This window comes from Ctenocephalides felis, unplaced genomic scaffold (assembly GCF_003426905.1).
Source record: "Ctenocephalides felis isolate EL2017-DRISC unplaced genomic scaffold, ASM342690v1 CF-g0.4_SCAFFOLD_01886, whole genome shotgun sequence".
NCBI classification, from domain to species: Eukaryota; Metazoa; Arthropoda; class Insecta; order Siphonaptera; family Pulicidae; genus Ctenocephalides; species Ctenocephalides felis.
This window is the reverse complement of record NW_020538040.1, coordinates 118,240,249-118,262,714: the sequence shown is the minus strand read 5'-3', so window position 1 is coordinate 118,262,714 and position 22,466 is coordinate 118,240,249. Positions and strand designations below refer to the sequence as shown.

General features: G+C 38.2%; 1 protein-coding gene and 1 pseudogene across 1 annotated transcript; one reads left to right on the top strand and one right to left on the bottom strand.

The window, feature by feature from the left end:
• Nucleotides 1-6,602: 6,602 nt before the first annotated feature.
• Nucleotides 6,603-6,772, bottom strand: LOC113378890 (annotated as a pseudogene).
• A 15,020-nt stretch (nt 6,773-21,792) lies between these two features.
• Nucleotides 21,793-22,413, top strand: LOC113375796. The gene is made up of 2 exons (XM_026615742.1): nt 21,793-21,964; nt 22,007-22,413. Exons 1-2 carry the CDS (start codon nt 21,793-21,795, stop codon nt 22,411-22,413), a joined length of 579 nt encoding a protein of 192 aa, XP_026471527.1.
• The last annotated feature ends 53 nt before the right edge of the window (nt 22,414-22,466 follow it).

The window sequence follows — 22,466 nt, the reverse complement described above, 5'->3', positions numbered from 1 at the left end:
GTATAATTTATCTTAATACGCACTACGAGTATTTTCTCGTAGATCTTTCCCATCAATGGCAGAAGGGCGATCGGACGGTATGATTTGGCAAGCCTTCTGTTTTCACTCCCTCGTTTGGGAATTAAACATAGGTTTATCTGTTCCCAATCGGTAGGAAAGCTACCATCTTGGAAGCATTTATTTAGTGTACTAAGGATTGCTTGTTTGTTGTGACTCCATAATTTTTTAATTATTTCGCCAGTGAAGCCGTCTTCTCCTCGGGCTTTTTTATCTTTCAGTTTTAGTTATGCCCGTTCTACATCGATAGAGTCGATGATTGGTTCGAGGTTCTGGTTTTGATATTGGCGTATAGTTTCTCTGATATTAATATGATCAGCGTTCTCTTGCTGATCATCTGAAGGCAGGCACTTTTTAAGAAAGACGTTTACAGTTTCTTCCCAAGTTTCACTAAAGTTCCCGGAAGGGAGTTCTAGTGAGCAAAGAGAAGCCTTCTTGTTTATTTCATCGCATACGATTTTATATACTATACTCCAGGGATCTTCGTTGCCGACGCTTATCACAAAGTCTCTCCATGAGGTTGTTTTATGTTTTCTGATTTCTCTGACATAGTTATTTCTTGCCCTTTTGTATGCTTGCATTTTGGTTGATATGTCATCAAGACATAGTCTCTTGGCCCGCAAGAGACACTTTTTGGTTCTATTAGTTTCCCGCCTTAGACAAGTCAGCTCCTCTGACCATCATGGCATGACCTTGTTTCCGGCTTTTTTTTTGGGCATAGATTCATCACAGATTGCTTTTATCTTTTTATTAAATATCTTTATAGCCCTATTTGGGTCTAACCTCTGCAGGGACTACAGACTTTGTTGGTCGAATTCCTTTTCCACCAGTTCCCCGACCCTTTCCCACTTAGCCTTTCTTGTGTTATAGCCTGTTTGGTTCTTTATTTGCCTTGTGACTGTTGTTCCAAGCACTACTTCAAATGTTAAAAGGCTGTGATCACTGGTGGTCGCTATATCACTCACATTCCAGTTGATCATTTTTGAAGACATAGTTGGGGTTGTAAGTGTTACATCTATATTTGTGTCCCCAGCTTCACTTTGGTATGTGTAGTTGTGACTAGGCTTATTCAGAACAACTAGGTTGTTAGAGGCGATCCACTCCTCTAGTTCCTTACCTCTGCTATCCAGAGTCTTGGAAAACCACAAACCAGATTTTGCATTTGCGTCTTTCGTTACTATGATGCGGCGGCCGGCCAGATTCCTGAGGATTCTGTCCAGCTTTCGCAGGAAGCTACTTATGTCGACTGAGAACTGCATGTAGCAGTTTACGAGATACAAGCTTTCTTCATAAGTGCATATCTCTACGCACATTATATGATCACATTCCAGCTCTGACCTTTGAAAAATATCATATTCTCCATCTCTTACTACGATTGCAACCCAAGGATTTGTCGTTTCCGGTTGTAGTACTCTCAGTCTTGTTAAGGTGTACCTTTTTATCGTGCTCCTTATTGAGTAAGGTTCTTGAATACACAGTATGTCAAGTAATAGCTGATGAAAAATAAGTTCTAGATTGGCGGCTGCGAATTTAGACCTTTGTGCGTTAACTTGGGCTGCTTTTAGTCCCATGGTATTTTGTTTTTATAAATTTGAAGCTGTTTCTCGTACTCAGGACATAACTTCCAAGTCACCTTGTGGCCTGTCTCCTTACGCTTGTTTCTTACACAGTTTACGCATTTTGCGTCTTGGTCTTTGGAGCAGTCACTCGTGGTGTGTTCACTGCTGCCACAATTCTCACATACAGGTTTCTCGACTCTGCATACTCTCGCTATGTGTCCATATGCATGGCACTTATAGCAACAAGGAATTTTTACATACTCGCTGAGCCTGTATGTACGCCAGTCCATGTAGACTCTGCCCTCGTTGAGTAGTCTACTGGCGTGCTTTCCGGGTAATTGGATTACCCAGTTGTTTTTACCAAATTTTGTTCTGAATTTGATTACCACTTTGCACTCCTTTCTTAGAAGCTCTGCCTCTGCTTCCTCTAAGTGTTCAAAGTTTTTCAGAATTAGACAGTCCAGGAAGTTTTCTTCCTGGCAGTCTTCTTGTACATCATACATAATTATTTGTGGTTGTAGCCTTTTGGGCTCTTCCACAACTAATTTTTGCGCACTCAAATTTGCTCTCTTAAGATACTCTATATCTTGCTTTGTTTGAACCTCTAAGACAACTCCTTTATTTCGGAGTTGCCGTATGCCTCTGATTTTTATTTGCTTACTAATATCTTTAAGACCAGTTTTTACGTAATCCTTTATTTCATCATTTGATCTCCTGTCTGTTTTATCACATTCAGATTTAATGTATATGAATTCGTTTTTTGGTTTTGGTTGTACTATTTGCGTTGGGACTTTATTGGGTGCTCTAGATGCCACATTTGCATATAACATGTTGGTTATTCTCTCTTTATATTTGGTATCTGTTTTTTCGCGCTCTAAAATTTCTTTTTGAAGCATAAGCACCAAATTTGACCATTTTTCAAGGATGAACTTAATTGCGCCTTTGGACACTTTGTTCGAGTCATTAAAAAGAAAACTTTCAAGTTGCTCTCTTTCAATTTTACCTTTATTCAAACTATCCGCAGATAGATTGATTGTGCTCTCTTTAGGGATTGTAACCCTCTTCTCTGCCAGTAGATAGGGACAGTGGGAATTTCGTTAATCCATTCATGCGCGTCACTAGTTAGATGACGAGGCATTTGGCTATTTTTTTTTTTTTTTTTGGCTAGGAGGGGAATGCTGTTTACGCACACCGGTCGCTAGGTTCACCAGGTAGTGTGGGACTCGACCCAAAGGAAATACCCACTAAACCTAACTCCTAGTTTTGTGCCTGGAGGATGGTGGCGCAGGCAGCACACATTAATATATTTGGTCATCCAATTCCCTGTCTTTTCTTCTTAACTGTCGTCGTTCTTGACCATTTTGCGAACCCATTCAGTCCTCCGATGATAACTCTGGTTGAAACAATTTTGAGTTCGTCCTTCCCAAGTATTTTATTTGATGTTAGGAACTCTGTCGATTTTTCATACCAAACACCCCTGATGTTAAGGGTTATCGTGTTGAAGTTTATCTCAGTTGCATTATACCTCGTCCTTATCATGTCTACCAGCGGCTTGTAATCTATCTATATCTATCTCCCTCTTATGTGAAGCTGCCAAGTCGGCAGAGCTTCCTACTATTTGGGTGTCTAATACTATGACCTTTCCGTCATGTGCCGCTATTAGGTCAGGCTTCCTAGTTCCTTCGGTTGTTTTGAAGGATGGCTCAAGATCAACTTGTGAGTGAGACTTCTCTAGTGCCTTCTTTACATAGTTGGTTACTGCATTGTGGCGTTCAATGCGTTGGCGATGGATTCTGTGACAAGTTTGGAGTACATGATCTAGTGTCTCCAAGGCATTACAACCTGCCCTGCAGTATCTGTCCTCTATTTTCCTTCTCGTTGTAGGTGACCTTGTGGGCATCGCGTTTATTCTGAATTTTACACAGTTTACGAAGTCTCTGCTAGTGAGAAGTTTGTTGCCCTCTGTAATCCATAGATGTTGGGATGGCGGTTTGGCTGAGTTTTTAAGTGGGTTTCCGTCCACTGACTTATGAAGTGTGCGGGCCTATTTCTCATCCAATTCTTTTTGAGAGCTTATGACGGTGTTGTTGTCATGTAGCATTTTCTCACATTTTGCGATCTCGAGCTTGTGGAAGCTTGAGTCGGTAGAGTTCAAGTTCTGGATTCTATTTTTGCGTCTAAGGGGTACGAGCCACCTAAGGGATGGAATTGATAAACCGCCCTCTTTACAGTGGGCATAAAAGTACGCTAATGTTACGTCATTGGGTAGTCTTAGCCATGATCTTATGGCTTTTCTTATCAATCCATCCAGCGTTTTGAGGTACCCGATTTTTGCATGACCCAATACTAGTTGGTGGAGTATTCTGGGTATGCCTACAGTTCGTAAAGCAAAAAGTCTTTGTTGAGGTATTAACGGTGCCTTAGTTAGTTTATCAATGATTGTTAGTAATTTTAATCTTATGTTCTCTAGGTTTGCATCTTCGGGATTGAAATGGACACCGAGGTAGCTCCAGCTGTCCACTCTTGTGAGTGCGGGTAGTGTTTGACCATTGCAGCTAAATGTAGTTGTTTTATCTATAATCGACATTTTAACGTGCGGCACGTTCTTGACCGTAACTGTAAATGACTTGTTATTATTTATAATTAAGCCACAGTTAGACATGTATTGACCGGCATGATCTAATAACCTCTGCAAACCTCCGACCGACGATGCTACCAAAACTAGGTCGTCAGCAAAGGCAAGAATATTGTAGAAGCATCCGTCAACAGTGACCCCGATCTCTGGTGGAGTTCTTTCAATCATCCTGTTCATGATCATGTTAAAGAGGACCGGAGACAGAGAATCTCCCTGCTTGACACCGCACCTCGGACTAATGGGATCCGAGGTGTAGCGGCCAAACCGGAGTCTGGTCCATCAGCTTCTATATAGATCGCTAACATAGTTGATAAATAATTGTGGCAAATTAAAATATTTTAATGAATCAGTCAGAGCTCTATGGGAGACAGAACCAAATGCCTTTGCAACGTCTATAGAAGCTAAATAGAGTGGTTTATTATTATGCCTGTGATACCTTAGCAACTGGTCAAGCGCAAAGATGTTATATGGGCACCTGTCAACAGCTTGGAAAGCTTTCTGTCTCTCATAGATCTTTACTCCACTAAGCAGTCGTCTAGCGAGTACTTTATTTAATGTTCTTGTAAGGACCGATAAAACTGTTATTGGTCTGTAATCTCATGGGTTTTCCGCGTTGTCCTTTTAAGGTATCAAAGAAGTATAGGATTCAGTCATTGAATCAGGAACGCGACCCATATATAGTATAATATTAAATAGGTTTACCAATAAGTTTATGGGCATCGACCTTAGCAGGTTTACTGATATGCCATCGGGCCCAGGAGCCGAATTCCTCGCTGGAAGTGAATCTTTAACTTCCTGGGGGGTAATTGGACTCCATAAATGCTAGAGATCGTCAGTTCTCGCATCATCAGTGTCTGGTGTTTCGGAGGACGAGCACGTTAATAGGTTTTGCCAGTATTGCACCATTACATCAGATGGAGGCATGACAGTCGTCGTTTTAATGTCTAGTAAATAAAATATACATTTACTAGTGCTCTTAGTCCAATACTTTTGGGTGTTCTTGTATGCTATCCTACGCAACCAGCTACTAGATGGTTCGATTAGTCTTTCGCCCCTATACCAAGTTCCGACGATCGATTTGCACGTCAGAATCGCTACGGTCTTCCATCAGGGTTGCTCCTGACTTTGACCTGACCGGGCATAGTTCACCATCTTTCGGGTCCTAGCGTGTACGCTCTGAGTGCGTCTCTTCTCGCAATGAGAGTGAGACGCCTCGGGATTGCAAGCACGCATCTGTAGATGCGGTCAGTCATCCCTCAGTTTACTTAAGCAAACATTTACGTTCATTGCGCCTTTAGGTCTTGTATTTCCCAATGACTCGCGCACATGCTAGACTCCTTGGTCCGAGTTTCAAGACGGGTCCTGAAAGTACCCAAAGCAATAGCATCGCTGACCGGTAATAGAGTCCGTCCGAGGACACGGCAGCTAACAGCTCGAGGCGGCATCGATGCCGGACCAGGTCCGACGGCCAATAACCGTCCGTGCTTGCAACCGGCCGAACGCCTAAAAGCCACCCTATACCATATCGTTTATACCGTCTGGCAGTCGACCGGAGCACGCGGGGTCTGACGCGAATAAATTCGTGACGGACACCAAACGGGTCGCGACGTCCTACTGAGAGAGAAGTGCATGCCATCGCCGCCTAACGCATAAACCGACGGCGTATCGCAGGACGAATCCCGGTCAATCGCACGCCAATAAATGGAATACAACGATAACATTGAATCTCTCCTTTCGATCTTTCGGGTTTCTCAGGTTTACCCCTGAACGGTTTCACGTACTCTTAAACTCTTTCTTCAAAGTTTTTTTCAACTTTCCCTCACGGTACTTGTTCGCTATCGGTCTCGTGGTCATATTTAGCCTTAGATGCAGTTTACCACCCACTTGGAGCTGCACTCTCAAGCAACTCGACTCTGAGAAGAGATCCTCTCGATACGCGCAACGGTCGCTACGGGCCTGGCACCCTCTATGGGTAAATGGCCCCATTCAAGATGGACTTGAACTCGCCGCAACGCACCGAGATATTCGGATCATCCCTAACACTACATTTCCCAGCGTCCGTCTCCGACCGCGAAATTTAGTGCTGGGCTCTTCCCTGTTTGCTCGCCTCTACTAAGGGAATCCTAGTTAGTTTCTTTTCCACCGCTTAGTAATATGCTTAAATTCAGCGGGTAATCTCATCTGCTCTGAGGTCGTATTATGATTATGATGTGCTCGCAAACGTTAGTAAGCAAGCGTACACAAAATCGACGAGAAACCTTTGAATCGTCCACATTTGCCGGAACGAAACCAAATTTCGAAGAGTTCGGGTTTCCGGTTATCGGGAGGGTCGCAAGAATATAAAATCTCTAGGACCCACAACCCGCCGTAATCCTACAGAACGTCAGCGAACGGTAATGTCCGAGGACCGCAATGTGCGTTCGAAATGTCAATGTTCATGTATCCTGCAGTTCACATGTCGACGCGCAATTAGCTGAGTTCTTCATCGACCCACGAGCCAAGTGATCCACCGTTCAGGGTAATTTTATATATATTTATACATGTTTCGATCGTGATTCTCTCGAAATCGTTTAAGATAACTCGGGCGATTCTGAAACTAGTATGTTTATTATGGTTACAATTAGTACACCGTAAAGCTTTCGCTTTTCGGTCCGAGATACAAGATCTCGTTTCAAAATTGAAATATTAATATTTCACTGTGTGTGAGATTGAAAAATCTGCTTTCGCTGATCTTTCATTTTCTTAAAACAACGCAATGAAGCGAATGTTCAAATTCGCACAATTTGAGTAAAATGTGCAGGGTATATAGAATACTAACGCAAGCGTTTACTACAATCGATTTTGAAACACTAGACGTTCGTCTAGCGCCCAAAGAATTGATTGAGCTATGCGTTTGAAGTATAATATTCAAAAAGAACGCCGTTTTCACAACGAACTTCGTCATTCGCTCAGGCATCTGACGCTACCGAGCAGATATACATGGCAGTGCATACGAGAGCTAAGCGATTGTAAACCGCGTCACGCTGCTTTTGCACACTTATCAATATTTTGCGATTAGCTCCGATCAAACGTTAATGAAACGAATAATCATTGCCAGAGGCTTTTGTCGACAGTATATCATACTATGAGAGCGCACAACATTTAGTTTGCAACAGTATATTGCGACATATAGGACACGTTTCATTCACTTAATAGTAAATGTACGTTAATGATCCTTCCGCAGGTTCACCTACGGAAACCTTGTTACGACTTTTACTTCCTCTAAATAATCAAGTTTGGTTATCTTTCCAGCAACATCGGCAATGTCGAAACGCTGCCGCGCACCGGTCCGAAGACCTCACTAAATAATTCAATCGCTAGTAGCGACGGGCGGTGTGTACAAAGGGCAGGGACATAATCAACACAAGCTTATGACTCGCGCTTACTAGGAATTCCTCGTTCATGGGGAAGAATTGCAAGCCCCAATCCCTAGCACAAAGAGGCTTCAACGGATTACCCGGACCTTTTGGCTAAGGAAAACCTGCTGATCTCTTCAATGTAGCGCGCGTGCGGCCCAGAACTTCTAAGGGCATCACAGACCTGTTATTGCTCAATTTCGTGCAACTAAATGCCGCCTGTCCCTCTAAGAAGATTTATTTGTACGCCGGTAGTGAGAACCACAACCAACAACGACTGAAGCCGAAGCGGAGGGTCTTTGCGATACCAGAAAGTACGTCTATTTAGCAGGCCAGAGTCTCGTTTGTTATCAGAATTAACCAGACAAATCACTCCACCAACTAAGAATGGCCATGCACCACCACCCACCGAATCAAGAAAGAACTCTCAATCTGTCAATCCTTCCGGTGCCTGAACCTGGTGAGGTTTCCGTGTTGAGTCAAATTAAGCCGCAGGCTCCACTTTTTGTAGTGCCCTTCCGTCAATTCCTTTAAGTTTCAGCTTTGCAACCATACTTCTCCCGAAACCCAAAAGCTTTGGTTTCCCGGAAGCTGCCCGCCGAGTCATCGGAGGAACTTCGGCGGATCGCTAGCTGGCATCGTTTATGGTTAGAACTAGGGCGGTATCTGATCGCCTTTGAACCTCTAACTTTCGTTCTTGATTGATGAAAACACATTTGGCAAATGCTTTCGCTTCTGTCCGTCTTGCGACGATCCAAGAATTTCACCTCTAACGTCGCAATACGAATGCCCCCAGTTGTCCCTATTAATCATTACCTCGGAATTCCGAAAACTAACAAAATAGAACCGAGGTCCTATTCCATTATTCCATGCACACAATATTCAGGCGAATGAGCCTGCTTTAAGCACTCTAATTTGTTCAAAGTAAACGTACCGGCCCACCTCGACACTCGGTGAAGAGCACCTTGGTAGGATATTGAGTTGGGTCGCCTTTTTACGGGCTAAGCCCACCGGTAGGTCGTCCGACAGAGATGCCAGTTGAACACCGCGAGCGGTGAACCGACAGTGTGGGACACAAATTCAACTACGAGCTTTTTAACCGCAACAACTTCAATATACGCTATTAGAGCTGGAATTATCGCGGCTGCTGGCACCAGAATGGCCCTCTAATAGATCCTCGTTGAAGGATTTAAAGTGTACTCATTCCGATTACGGGGCCTCGGATGAGTCCCGCATCGTTATTTTTCGTCACAACCTCCCCGTGCCGGGAGTGGGTAATTTGCGCGCTTGCCGCCTTCTTTGGATGTAGTAGCCGTTTCTCAGGCTCCCTCTCCGGAATCGAACCCGTCACCTGATTCCCCGTCACCCGTAACAACCATGGTAGTCGCACAAACTACTATCGACAGTTGAAAAGGCAGACATTTGAAAGATGCGTCGCCGGTACTAGACCGTGCGATCAGCACAAAATTATTCAGAGTCACCAAGTCAAACGGTGAGCAAGGCAAGCCCGCCACCTATTGGTTTTGATCTAATAAAAGCATTCCTTCCATCTCTGGTTGCATGTATTAGCTCTAGAATTACCACAGTTATCCAAGTAATGTGAGTACGATCTAAGGAATCACAACTGATGTAATGAGCCACTCGCGGTTTCACCTTAATGTGGCTTGCACTGAGACATGCATGGCTTAATCTTTGAGAAAAGCATATACTACTGGCAGGATCAACCAGGGTGCTATATATATAATAGCATAGTGCGTAAATGTCCCTCGGCGTCACCCGAGAGACCACATTTTGTATAGAAAAGTTCGATGAATATTTTTAAACAACGAATTTTCTTACATATATTTATCTGAGTCGTACAATATTCTCTGAACATAATGAACAGTTTACATCGCGACTTGATATTTTATATATTCTGCGCTTACACAGAGGCTAGACCTTTAACAACCGTCGAAATGGCGGTCCGTACATGAAATTTGCGGTCCGCAGACCCAGTTAATTTCAAACAGTCCCTTTACCCTTCGTTAGATTGAAAACGTCGGGGCGAATTCATTATAAGAATTCATCGTTATAACTAACTTTTATTCTCGCTCGAAGAGTATTGAGTTGATTGCATTTGTATATTTTATTTTCCGCATAAGAGTCTTTACGTCAACGACACATGCCCGCGGATATGCTGTACAGTATGGTTGAACACTTATAAATAAGGTCCAGAACCCGGCCGTAAATCGAGATACGAACATATACGGCGTATATTATTCTAGACACGGTCTACGACAGTTTGACTTGCAGCGACGGGTCGCCTCGGGTTACCGTGCGAACCATCACCGCGATGGTCTGGACAGGCTATATGGCGGGTCGCAATAAAATAAATTCTCTAGGACGCGCAACCACTTTAGCAATTTTAGAGCACGTTGTGGTCCAAAGCGCACTTGATTACAGCGATAATTTGTCGAGTAATCACAACATTCAGTTTGCAACTCGCTCCTATCGAACGTTCATAAAACGAATGATCCTTGCTCCGAGAAGCTTTGCTAGTTCTGCTACACTTCACATATATTTGACCGTAGTCAATTTGTAAAATCCTATATTATTAAAATATATAGATTTCATATTTGCGATCCGCAGACCCAAATAATTTCAACTCGCATCGATCGAACGTTCATAAAACGAATGATCCTTGGTGCGAGAAGCTTTGCTAGTTCTGCTACACTTCACATATATTTGACCGTAGTCAATTTGTAAAATCCTATATTATTAAAATATATAGATTTCATATATGCGGTCCGCAAACCCAAATAATTTCAACTCGCACCGATCGAACGTTCATAAAACGAATGATCCTTGGTGCGAAAAGCTTTGCTAGTTCTGCTACACTTCACATATATTTGACCGTAGTCAATTTGTAAAATCCTATATTATTAAAATATATAGATTTCATATTTGCGGTCCGCAGACCCAAATAATTTCAACTATCTCTGATCGAACGTTTAAAAACGAATGATCCTTTCACTACTTATCTATAGCCGCAAACCAGCATCCGAATATATACGGGGTATATAATTCTAGATATGGCTCACAACATTATTGAAAGTTACGCTAATATATCATTGACAGACTAAAAGTATCGAATATGATGTAAAAACTACACCGGGAAATTATATCCGTACCCGCCTGAACAACATAGCGTGTTTTAGCCTAAGCTTGCTCGCATCGCACTCGACACGACCTATCCCCTTATATAAGGCGCGCGGCCAGAGCGTAAGTATTTAACTGAGTCCCAAGCGATGTGATTTTGACCTGCGGCGAGGCGTCGCTCCGGGTTACGGTGTGAATCATCAAGACAAAAGTCTGGGAAAATTTCGAACTGTGAACCCTCATGATAGAATTTTTTTTTTCGAAAATTTTGTCAGATGTTCAAACAGTTTTATTATACATGGATAATATGAATTATAGTTAATTATTGAGTTTTTAGGTGTTTTTTTGTTTTTTTTTAAACTTTTGTATAAAAATATTTATTTATTGTTTTTTATAGATCTCAATGAATATAATACAAGTTTATATATAGTTATATTATTTGTTTAAATTTTCTAATTTTACAATAAATGTTCACACCCGTTTTCCTCGATTTTCTCTTAAACGGTAAAAGATACGAAAAAACTTTGTTTGTACGAAAGATTCAGAATAAAATTACGAATAAAATGGTATATAAATGGTTAGGTGTGTTCATATAATTTTCTCTAGATTTTCCAATTTTCCCAAATTTTCACGACGGCAACTTGCCTGTAGGCCACACCGTGCGAAATTCGAAGTTGTGATATATGGAAAAAGAACTAAGAATTTTGAGACCTTTCTAATGATGTATAATACTTCATATGTTTTCTCTAGAGAAATATCGAATCGTGAGGAGTGTTGCTCTAACCTATCCGCACTTTGCATTTCAACATGTTAACAACTACACATATTGCTCTATAACATCTAAACCGTAAAAGATACGAAAAAACTTTGTTCGTACGAAAGATGCAGAATAAAATTACGAATAAAATGATGTATAACTCGATATATGTCATAATATATTTTTCATGAGATTTTTCAATTTTTCCTTCAAATTAAATTTTTAAAAATTTTTTCGCTGACTTTAAATTCATTTGCGGGTTATGCTTTTTTTACAATATTATTTCAAATGATGTAAAAAGTTAAATTAGCGTGGTGCCTCAATATGCAAAAAATTGGCCCACCCTAATATATATATATATATACGATATATATATATATATATATATATATATATATATATATATACAGTAGCGGCGCTAGGCGTCGGTGGTGTCGCGCTTTCAGGGGCCTCGCAAGAGGCACCGAGATTTTTTTTATTATTTCAAGTTTAGTTTTTAATTTTTATTTAGTTTTTTATGCTAATGTGCGAGTAAAGAAGGTGATTAGTGGTTTACTGGCACAATCATTTTGCTCTCCTTTCTCTTATGGACACTATCTAATATCGTCTGTCATCACTATAGAATAGATTATTTAATCTAAATAACTTTACACAAGACGGCTAATTCTCTGGTTGTTTATATTTGTGTGTTTCTTGTGTGAGTATAATGTAAATCATTATTCCATTTGGGAATAAAAACGAGTAGTTATCTTAACGTATCCAAACAGTAAATAAATATTCGAGAAATAAAATTAATAATCCGATATTTCGACATTTCTGAACCGATTTAAAAAATTCAGAAATTCTTAAATTTTCAGTTGGCTATCGTGCTGATTAGTTCTTCGTAAAAATCGGCCGCGCCGTTTCTTCGTAATAAATATCTTCTCTTCTATTATATAAAAATAAGTCGGGTTTTCCTTCCTGGCGATATAACTCCGGAACGCACGAACCGATTTCGATGTTTTGCATTCGTTGGAAAGGTCTCGGGCTCCGTGAGGATTATAGCGAAAAAAATAAAAAAAAATCATCTCAACAGAAAAGCAAAAAACATTTTTTCTTTTTTCATATACAGCGTCATCTCTGACACTTAGCATGTACTACAAACCAATATTTTAAGAAGATGGCGCCGGTAGATACATTGTTTGACTGCTACTCATTTAATTGACAGCTACTCATTGTTCTATGCATAGTTAGTTTTATCTGACAAACCGGCATTGTGTTCACTGTGAAATTGTGAAAAAAGTAATAAAAAAAGTTATTCCTTTCCTAACATTTCAATTGGAAACTATCAAAACAATCACGTCTATTGTGCAAATTTTCATTCATTTCAGCGAGCCGCGTCAAATTAGAGTTGCTTCGCTATAATGGGCACTTAGAAATGTAATTTTAAATACACTGTAAAAACTCGAATGAAAAAAAAATCAAATTGTTATAGTTATTTTGCGTGCCGCGTTGTAAAATCGTGTTTCGAGAAAAACGCGTTTGAAGTTTTGAAATAAATTATAAATAAGAAAAAATAAAAAATTTACAGTTTAATTTTTTTACTGTTAATCTGATATCCCAGCAATACATAGATGTTATTTTATTTTTATAATTTCTTTCTTATTTTTTTCTCTTGATGGTTTTATATCAAAGCGTCCTACTTTTGGCGCTTCCGTCAAAGACAGTTTGGCATGCTTTAGCAGCTTATATTCGACTTTAAGACAAAAATTACATGTTTAGATGCCAATATTAATCTCCAAAACTGTTATTATTTATAAAATATTGCTTAGACTATCGTTGAAATTATCCCCAGCGATATCAGCCGCAATATATTCAACCCTTAAATGTGTTGACTCTGCACTGATCATCTATTGGTTAAAAATGCATTTACAGTTTATTTATGCAATATAAATGTTTAATAATAACATATATTAATATATTTAAGATAATACATGTTGTAATTTTGCTTTATAATGTTTTTGTTAATGTATTTGAGCGGTGTCAATTCGGAGCAGCCCAACGCGCATGGGTAAAAGCTCATAATTACAAATAATAAAAGAAAGTGTTATGAAATAATTTTCCTCTTATTCTAAAAGGTTCAAAGTTATTTCAAGCCAAAATTTTTTTTTGTTTTTTCGAAAAATCTACAGTGGTTGCAACCACTTAAGGTGGTAAGTTAAACTGTGTAAATTATGTGGATTCGAGGTTAAATTCACCACTCTGTCCATAGTCTAAAATGCCTAGAGAACGACGTGCGAACATCGGTCCCCGCACAAAACATACAAGCCAACAACAAGTGTATTCACAGCGAAAAAAGACAGTAATGATAAAAATTTTGATATTGGACTAATGAATTACTTAGAGAAGTTCAACTAAATAACACTTCATTTTTGTAATCGAAATAAATTTATCACTGTTGTGAAATTAAATAAAATTTTTATTTTTCAAATATAAAACAAAAAAAAAATCCTTTATCTTTTAATCACCAAACAAAATGTTACATAAAATGCAACCATCTGGTGGTAAAACGGAGTTTGCCGGGTTTGCTTGTATATATATATATATATATACTAGCTAACCCGGCAAATATTGTTTTGCTAAGTAAGGTATACTTTAAACAATTTTTAGTGAATCAAAAATATTAATACTTTAAGTGTATAAGGATGTATCGTTTGAATATCTATATTTTGTCAATACAATCAAACTGAAAGTTTTATACACTTTCTATAGAAAACATGGTAGAATCGGTCTTTTTTGGTCTGTTGACTTTTTGATTACGTTTCAAGTTTTTCAGATTCCTTTTGGATTCTGGATTTTGTGTATAATTGGAAATAATACTACTTAGCTTATAAAAAATTTTCAAATTTCTGCGAGGAGAGATAGAAAATGAATTGAGTATTTCTTCTTTGGCCTGCTTTTGGAAAAGTTTCAAGTAATATTCAATGAATTAAAGTAAATTTAATAAAAAGTAAATATGTGGAGCATGCGAGGCATAAAGGTCAAATTTGACTTTGAGCAAATATTAATTATATTATAAAAATCAAACCAATTATATTACAACAAATAACACATTTCAAACGAACAATTATCTGACTACGTTCAGTAAAACTGTCAGCTACTTCATCATTGTAGAAATATGCTTTTTTGATGTCTTCCAAACATTTATTATCTAGACCTTTTTACCCTATAGGCAAGGTAACTTAGAACGGCCAGGTGGCAAACAGGTTTAATGTCTAATTTTAATTTTAAAGGTATTTTCCAAAATAATTACATTTTTAATTAATGCTAAAAAACTACCAACAGAAGAAAATACTTTTATTAAAGATTTTCAAAAATCACCGTTTATCTCCCGATAGCAAAGTCATGAGAATAAAGGTTATAGCTGGTTATACATCTTTTTCCCTCTACTTTCAAATATTGTTGTTAAACAATGCTTAACTTTACCGGTTTTGGACACATCGGTGGTGGACCTTTTTAACCCTGAACCTTCAGATATTACTATTTATTCTTCGATAAATTCTGGGAAATTTTAACTTGGAAAATGTTATTCGACAAAATGTCCCTTTGTTCGATACCAAATTTAGGTTCTGAATTTAAATAACATAAATAAAAAATGATATTACCTTGAAAATGTTTTATATCTACCAATGAGTATATAATTATACAAATGAGATCTTTCAGAGCACCGTTTTTAAAAAAAATATGCCAAAAAGAGCATTTTCATATTGATATTTAAAAAAAAGTTAATATTTTGAGTTTCCAGTAACACTTGCGAACCGTTTAATAACGTTTTTGTGCATAAATATAACTACTAACAAAACTACTTACTACAATTAAATCATAATTTAATAATATTCACCTAAAACATCCTACTAAACCGTCATACGTAATTAAACATCATCTGTCAAAAACGCTTGACATTTGACATATTAGCACCGTCCATTGTTTTATTTAAATTACGCTTCTACAAAAAAATCCAAATTAAAAATGTAAAATTTCTACGTGATTTTGAAATAATATCTCACCTTTCCGACAACCTACTGATTATCACAAATTTTTCAAGACTAAGGCTGGCCAAATCGGTTTAGCCGTTTTCGAGTTTTAGCGGATCATTTATCGAGAGCTCCATTTCTATATATAAAATATATATCTGAGCCGTACGATATTCCCTGAACATAACGAACAGTTTACATCGCGACTAGATATTTTATATATTCTGCGCTTTTCTTGCGAAACAATCTTTTTACCTTTCGTTAGATTGAAAACGTTGGGGCGAATCCATAAGAATTCATCGTTATATCCCACTTTTTTGCTCTCTCGGACAGTATTGTGTTGATTGCAATTGTATATTTTATTTTTTGCATAAGAGTTTTTGCGTCAACGACACATGCCCGCGGATATGCTGTACAGTATGGCTGAACACTTATAAATTAGGTCCAGAGCCCGGCCGTAAACCGACAATAACAAGAACACTGTTTAACTCCGACCATAACCCAGTTTTCATAAACATTTCAGACAGACTAGACCTCGACCAGACTCCCAAACGCAAATTTTTTGATTACTTCAGAGCCAACTGGCTATTTTTCAGAGACATCATCACAGACAACATACGACACACAATGCCAATCGTTCCAACACTGACATTGAGAAGGCTGTAACACACCTTACACTGACAATCACGGACGCTGTACAACAGGCTATTCCGACACTAGACTCAAGAACAACACCAGCCAACGACTTGCCAAAACATATTTTATTGAAAATAAAACTTAAAAATCATACGAAGAAACTGTGGCAACGTACCGGTGACGGACTACGCAAGGAACATGTGAACAGACTGACAAAAATTATTTCCAAGGAAATACATGACCACCGAAACAACACTTGGACCAAAAAACTCGAGAACATAAATACTGACCCACAGAAAGTTTGGCAAACCGCAAAAAAACTGATGAAAAAATCAACATCCATAACTCCACTCAAATTAACTGACAACAATTACGCAACGACACGAGCAGATAAGGTGGAAATATTGGCAAAAAACTTTGAGAACATACATAAACAAAATGCCAACATGTCAAACGCAGACCTGAAACAAGACGTACACGAGACAATTTAAGACGTCACTGACTTTCACAGGGACCAAGACTTACGAATAGACGCTACCACAGTTTCCGAAATAAAACAATAGTTAAAAGATTACCGAACAGGACAGCACCAGGACCGGACGGACTACAAAACATAATACTTAAACAACTGCCGCCGAACGCTTACATTTTACTTACCCGCATAATAAATAAAGTAATGACGAAAGGCTGTTTTCCTGCTTCTTGGAAAACTTCCACCATATTCTCAATAGTGAAGCCAAGGAAACAGCCAGACACAATGAGTAGGTAGACACAAGGTAGCCGAAAAGTTACTACCCAAAAGACTGAACAAACACATACGACACAACAAAATCATACCTGACACACAATACTGTTTTAAAGAACGACACTCGATACTACACCCACTGACACTACTTATAGGAAACGCAATTCTCAATTTTAACAGACAAAACCATACCGGATTGAGAACGCGTTTGACACCATCTGGATGGACAGACTTTTTTACAAACTTATTCAACTCATTCCACCATACAAAACAATACACTCACACTTCTCAGACCGCAACTTCACCGTACAGGTAGACAACGGACTTTCGACGGTTCAACAAGTGACGGCGGGAGTACCGCAGGGCTCAAACCTGGGACCGTCATTATTTAACGTCTACATCCACGACATCCCCACTGACGCCAACACGACGTTACTGACATTTGCTGACGACACTGCCATATACAAATCGTCACGATCACCTACGCTACTGACTAAGAAGATACAGACACACATAGACAAGCTTACTGACTATACTTATAAATGGCAGATCGAGATCAATCCGCAAAAGACGGAAGCAATTTTATTTACAAAGAGCCGAAATGCCATGACTAGACTGACTGACTTGGAAAAACTGAAGGTAGTGGTCATGTCAATTTGAGTGGTCCAAGGATGTCAAATACCTTGGTGTGACCCTGGATCATAGACTCAGCTTAACGAAACATATTAATACAAAAATTGGACAGGATTACGGAGTGTTAAATCTACTGAGATTTCTCTTGCACCACAATAGCCCGCTAAGCGTAAAGAACAAGCGGACACTCTACTTGGTACTTATAAGACCGTTACTGACATACGCCGCTCCTGCATGGAACGCGACGACTAAGACCAACTTACGGAAACTACAGACATTACAAAATAAGACACTACGACTTAGTACTTAACAAAATAAGGGACCCATTGACTAGACATTACTACTCTACAAAATACATGCACGAATAGACTGACGTACCGACAACACTCGACCATATAAAAGAGCTCACCAAAAATGTTTATCAAAAATGTGGGGATCATCCTAATACCAACATCGCGGGTCTCGGCCAATTTACTAAAAACATGGTTTGGTATGGCAAACACGCCATGCCAACCTATATACTGATCGACCCATATCAGCGGATGATACTTGGCTCGTTACGAATTTTTCTTTAGAACGAATAAATCATTTGTTTTTTTTTTCTTTTATTGTGTAATTATCTCTTATAAATATTGCTATGTAATTTTTTTTTGGGAGGAAAATTTTCCTTTCCTCTTTTTTTTGTCACACAATTATGTCACAACTTTTATATTTTAAATATTAACTATTTTTTTACCATATAAGATGGATAATAAACATACGGGTATAAATCCGAACGAAATAAGAAATATTATGTACACATTTATATTTACTGAAATATATTTATTAACTTCCTGAAGGAGAAGTTTATGTTTTTATCAAAAAATCCGATTCGCTAATTTTATGATTTCTCGACGTTTCAAACCATTCTGAATCGAATGAGACCAAATTTGGAAAAAGTATGTGTGTGTGCGTGTATGTGAACAATTTTTTTGACGTAAGTCGACGTTTTCTCGAAAACGGTTCGACCGATTTCAAAAATTTAAAAGCCATTCGATGTATTTTGATGAGGACTAGCGTTTCTGAGTTTTGTGCGACGATCGTCCAAGCCGTTTTTTTATAAATAGCATTAAAATGAAAAAAAAATCGACCACGTTTTGGCCCGCAATTCTGAATCGATTCTGAAAATTCAAAAACCGTTCGAAAGATATTGGGTTGGGAATCGTGCTGATTAGTTTTTGGTAAAGATCGGTCGGGCAGTTTTCTTGTAATAAAATTAAAAAAAAAAAATTGACGATTTTTATGATTTTTTTTTTGACGGTAGATATCATAGTCGTATAGATAATACTAAAATATTACCGCCCTACGACAACTCTTTTGGCTTTGAAAATTTGTCAAAGATTGCAAAAATTGGTGTCGTTTTTTTGGCATTTGTCAAAATTAGACATTTCATCGACGTTTGTTCAAAAACGCCTGAACCGATTTCAGAAATGTAAAGGCTATTCGATGTATCTCAATAAGCACTATAGTTTGTCAGTTTTGTGACACGATCTGCCAAACCTTTTTTTTTTAATTTGAAAAATAGTGTTAAACTTTTCGTCCACATTTAAGCTCATTTTACCGAAGCGATTTTAAAAAATCAAAAACTGTTTGAAAGACATTAGTTGGAAATAATACTGACTATTTTTAGGTGAAGATCTACCGAGCCGTTTTCTTGTAATTAACTGTTGAAAAAAAAATTAAGCCGATTTTTATGAAACTTTCTTTGGCGATATATATATCATGGTCTTATAGAACTTACTGAAACTTTACGGCCTTACGATAAGTAGTTTAATTTTTAAAATTCATCAAAGTTTGAGAAAATGAGTAGTTTTGTTGACGTTTGTTAAAATTAAAATTAGATGATTTACTTGATATAACGATAGATTACTTGGTCTTAATAAACATACTAAACCATTAAAGTCCTACAAAAACTGGTTCAATTATAAAAATTATTGATTTGTGAAAATTTGCTTATAGAAAATACTCCGAGTTAAAGTGTTCGTTCGTTTTCAATAATGTGTAATAAATTCTCTAGGAATACTTTTACTCATAAATTAATTTGTTTATTATTGACAGTCTACGGCATTATTAAAAGTAACGCCGCTATATAGTTGACTGACTAAACGTATCGACTATCTTCTATATATATATATATAAATAAGTCGAGTTTTCCTTCCTGACGAAATAACTCCAGAACGCACGAACCGATTTCGACAATTTTGCATTCGTTGGAAAGGTCTCGGGCTCCGCAAGGTTTATAGCTAAGGAAATTAGAGGTGCATGGCATTGTGCCCCAATGCAAATTGCTGAAAATTCATGCACCGTAATTAAAAATTTGAGTAATAAAAATAATTAACAATTGTTTTAAATAATTTCAACTAGATTATCTTCTATATATATATAAAAGTAAGTCGGGTTTTTCTTCCTGACGAAATAACTCCAGAACGCACGAACCGATTTCGACAATTTTGCATTCGTTGGAAAGGTCTCGGGCTCAGCAAGAAAAGTTCAGAAAATTAGTGGTGCATGGCATCGTGCCCTACTGCAAATTGCTGGAACTTCACGCACCGTAATTAAAAATTCGAGTAGTGACATTATAAGAATTATCAGAATTATGCTTGGTTAAGTCAACGAGCAATTCTTGTCGCAAAGAATAATGATGTACACGCACTGAATTTTACCATTCAATCAAAAATTGCTGGCGATTTGGTGACATACCAATGATTCCGACTGGTCTTCCCTTTGACTTCAAACGATTGCAATTTCCAGTTTGCCTTGAGTTCGCAATAACAAGTCGCAAGGCCAATCGCTTAATGTTTGCGGGATAAATTCCAAATAGATTATTTAAAAAATCATTGTTTTGCACATTGGCAGTTATACGTTGCCTGTTCACGAGTTGGAAAACCATCCGCTTTGTTTGTGTTAACGTCAGACCAAAAAAAAAATGTGGTTCACCAAAGAGCACTTTAATGAAACGGATAATTTGCGGATTCACTTTCATTTACTTAGAAAAGTTCAACTAAAAAACACTTCATTTTTGTAATCGAAATAAATTCATTACTGTTGTATAAGATCAAATTTTTCCTTATCAATTATAAAACAAACAAAAAATTTCTTCATCTTTCTCACAAAACCATCTGGTGGCGAAGCGAAGTTCGTCGGGTTTGCTAGTACTGTATAAAATACACCAATGATATTCGAACCTGTCTGAACAACACAGCGTACTTTAGCCTAAGTTTGCTCGCATCGCATTCTATACGACCTATCCCCCTATATAAGGCGCCTAGCCACAGCTTAAGTATTACAGGTCAATAGATTTTTTTGAAAGAAGTATTATGTCCAGAATTGATTTTAATCATGCTTTTATAAAAGCAATCGGATAATGAGAAGTAAGTAAGCACCCATTAAAGAGTGTTTTTCTTTTTCAAAATTGTAAAATCTTTTTTATATATCATTTTAATAAACTTTAAAATCAGAGCGTAAAATCATTTAAGAAGCAAGATAATTCCCGGGCAGATATCAAAAGATGGATGTGCAGACAAGCACTGCACTAAAAAATAAATATGATACGCTCTCGGACCGTACAGACATGGATACCGATTGGGAGAGTGAAGATTACAGGAAAGTGACACCGCGAAAGAGGGCGAAAAAGAACAAGGAACCTGAGAGCGTAAATGTCCCTCGGCGTCACTCGAGAGACCACACTTTGTATAGAAAAGTTTGCTAAATATTTCTAAACATTGAATTTTCTTACACACACACATACACATATATGTATATGTGTGTGTGCGTGTATGTGTATGCGGCGACACCCAAGTACAGCCCTGCATTAAGTATGGCCCTGTGTCATTTGGGATGCGCCCACGCATCAAGTTGGCCGCCTCCGTCCGATATAAAAGGGAGAAGACCTAAGCAAAGGGCCTATTCTACCTTTGGCAGACAACTGTGATATACCAATACAATACAAATATTGTATCTATGTTCCACCACAAATAAACTATAGCAAACCATATCAAACAGTCTTTAATCTATCAATCGCTTCATTGGTGACCCGACATGATCTGATAACGGCTACAAATAGAGTGAGTGTTTTTTTTTTTTTAATTTAATATACAAACCTCTTTTGTGAAGTGTTTTAAAAGTGATTTTATTTTTTTGTGTTAGAAGTGTTGTTTTTATTTTGCATTATTAAGTTAATTTACAATGAAAAATCAAGTAGATAAAAAGGCCGTGCTAGGCCCTGCCAGTGAAAGTGAAGCGACAGTTACACTAGGTATAGCCAGACAAATTCCGCAATTTTGGTACGACGAACCGCAATTATGGTTTGCGATGATCGAAGCCTATTTTAATGAAAACCGGATAAAAAGTGAACAAAGTAAATATTAACACATATTATCATTTCTGGACAAACGATTAGCTAGAAAAGTCGAAGACATCATAATTAATCCGCCGCCGGTCGACCCATACACAAAGTTAAAAACTAAAGTAATTAGACGGCAATCGCTTTCGGAAGACCAAAAAATTAGACGATTCCTGCAACACGAAGAATTAGGAGAACATGAGCCATCACAATTCCTAAGACATTTAGAGTCGTTAGCCGGCACAACAGTTGATCAAGTATTTCTAAAAACGCTTTGGCTTCAAAAATTGCCTACCTTCACGCAACAGGTCTTGAAAGCACATCAATCAATGAGTGTTGAGGTCTTAGCCGCTATAGCCGACAGCAGCGAAGTCACCAGTGCACCTGTGGGACCGAGATTAAACAACCTACAAACGACATTGCATTATTGTCACAACGTATTGAAGACTTCACGAAAACTATGACAATGCTGTTAAGTAATCAACAAAGTAGAGGTCGTCGACGCTTTCGATCAAGA

Excerpts from the sequence above, each read along its gene's own strand:
- LOC113375796 (XM_026615742.1), top strand. The coding sequence starts at position 21,793 with ATGAAAAATCAAGTAGATAAAAAGGCCGTGCTAGGCCCTGCCAGTGAA. Across the intron at positions 21,965-22,006 it reads CCGGATAAAAAGTGAACAAA|CTAGAAAAGTCGAAGACATC; the intron begins GTAAATATTAAC and ends ACAAACGATTAG.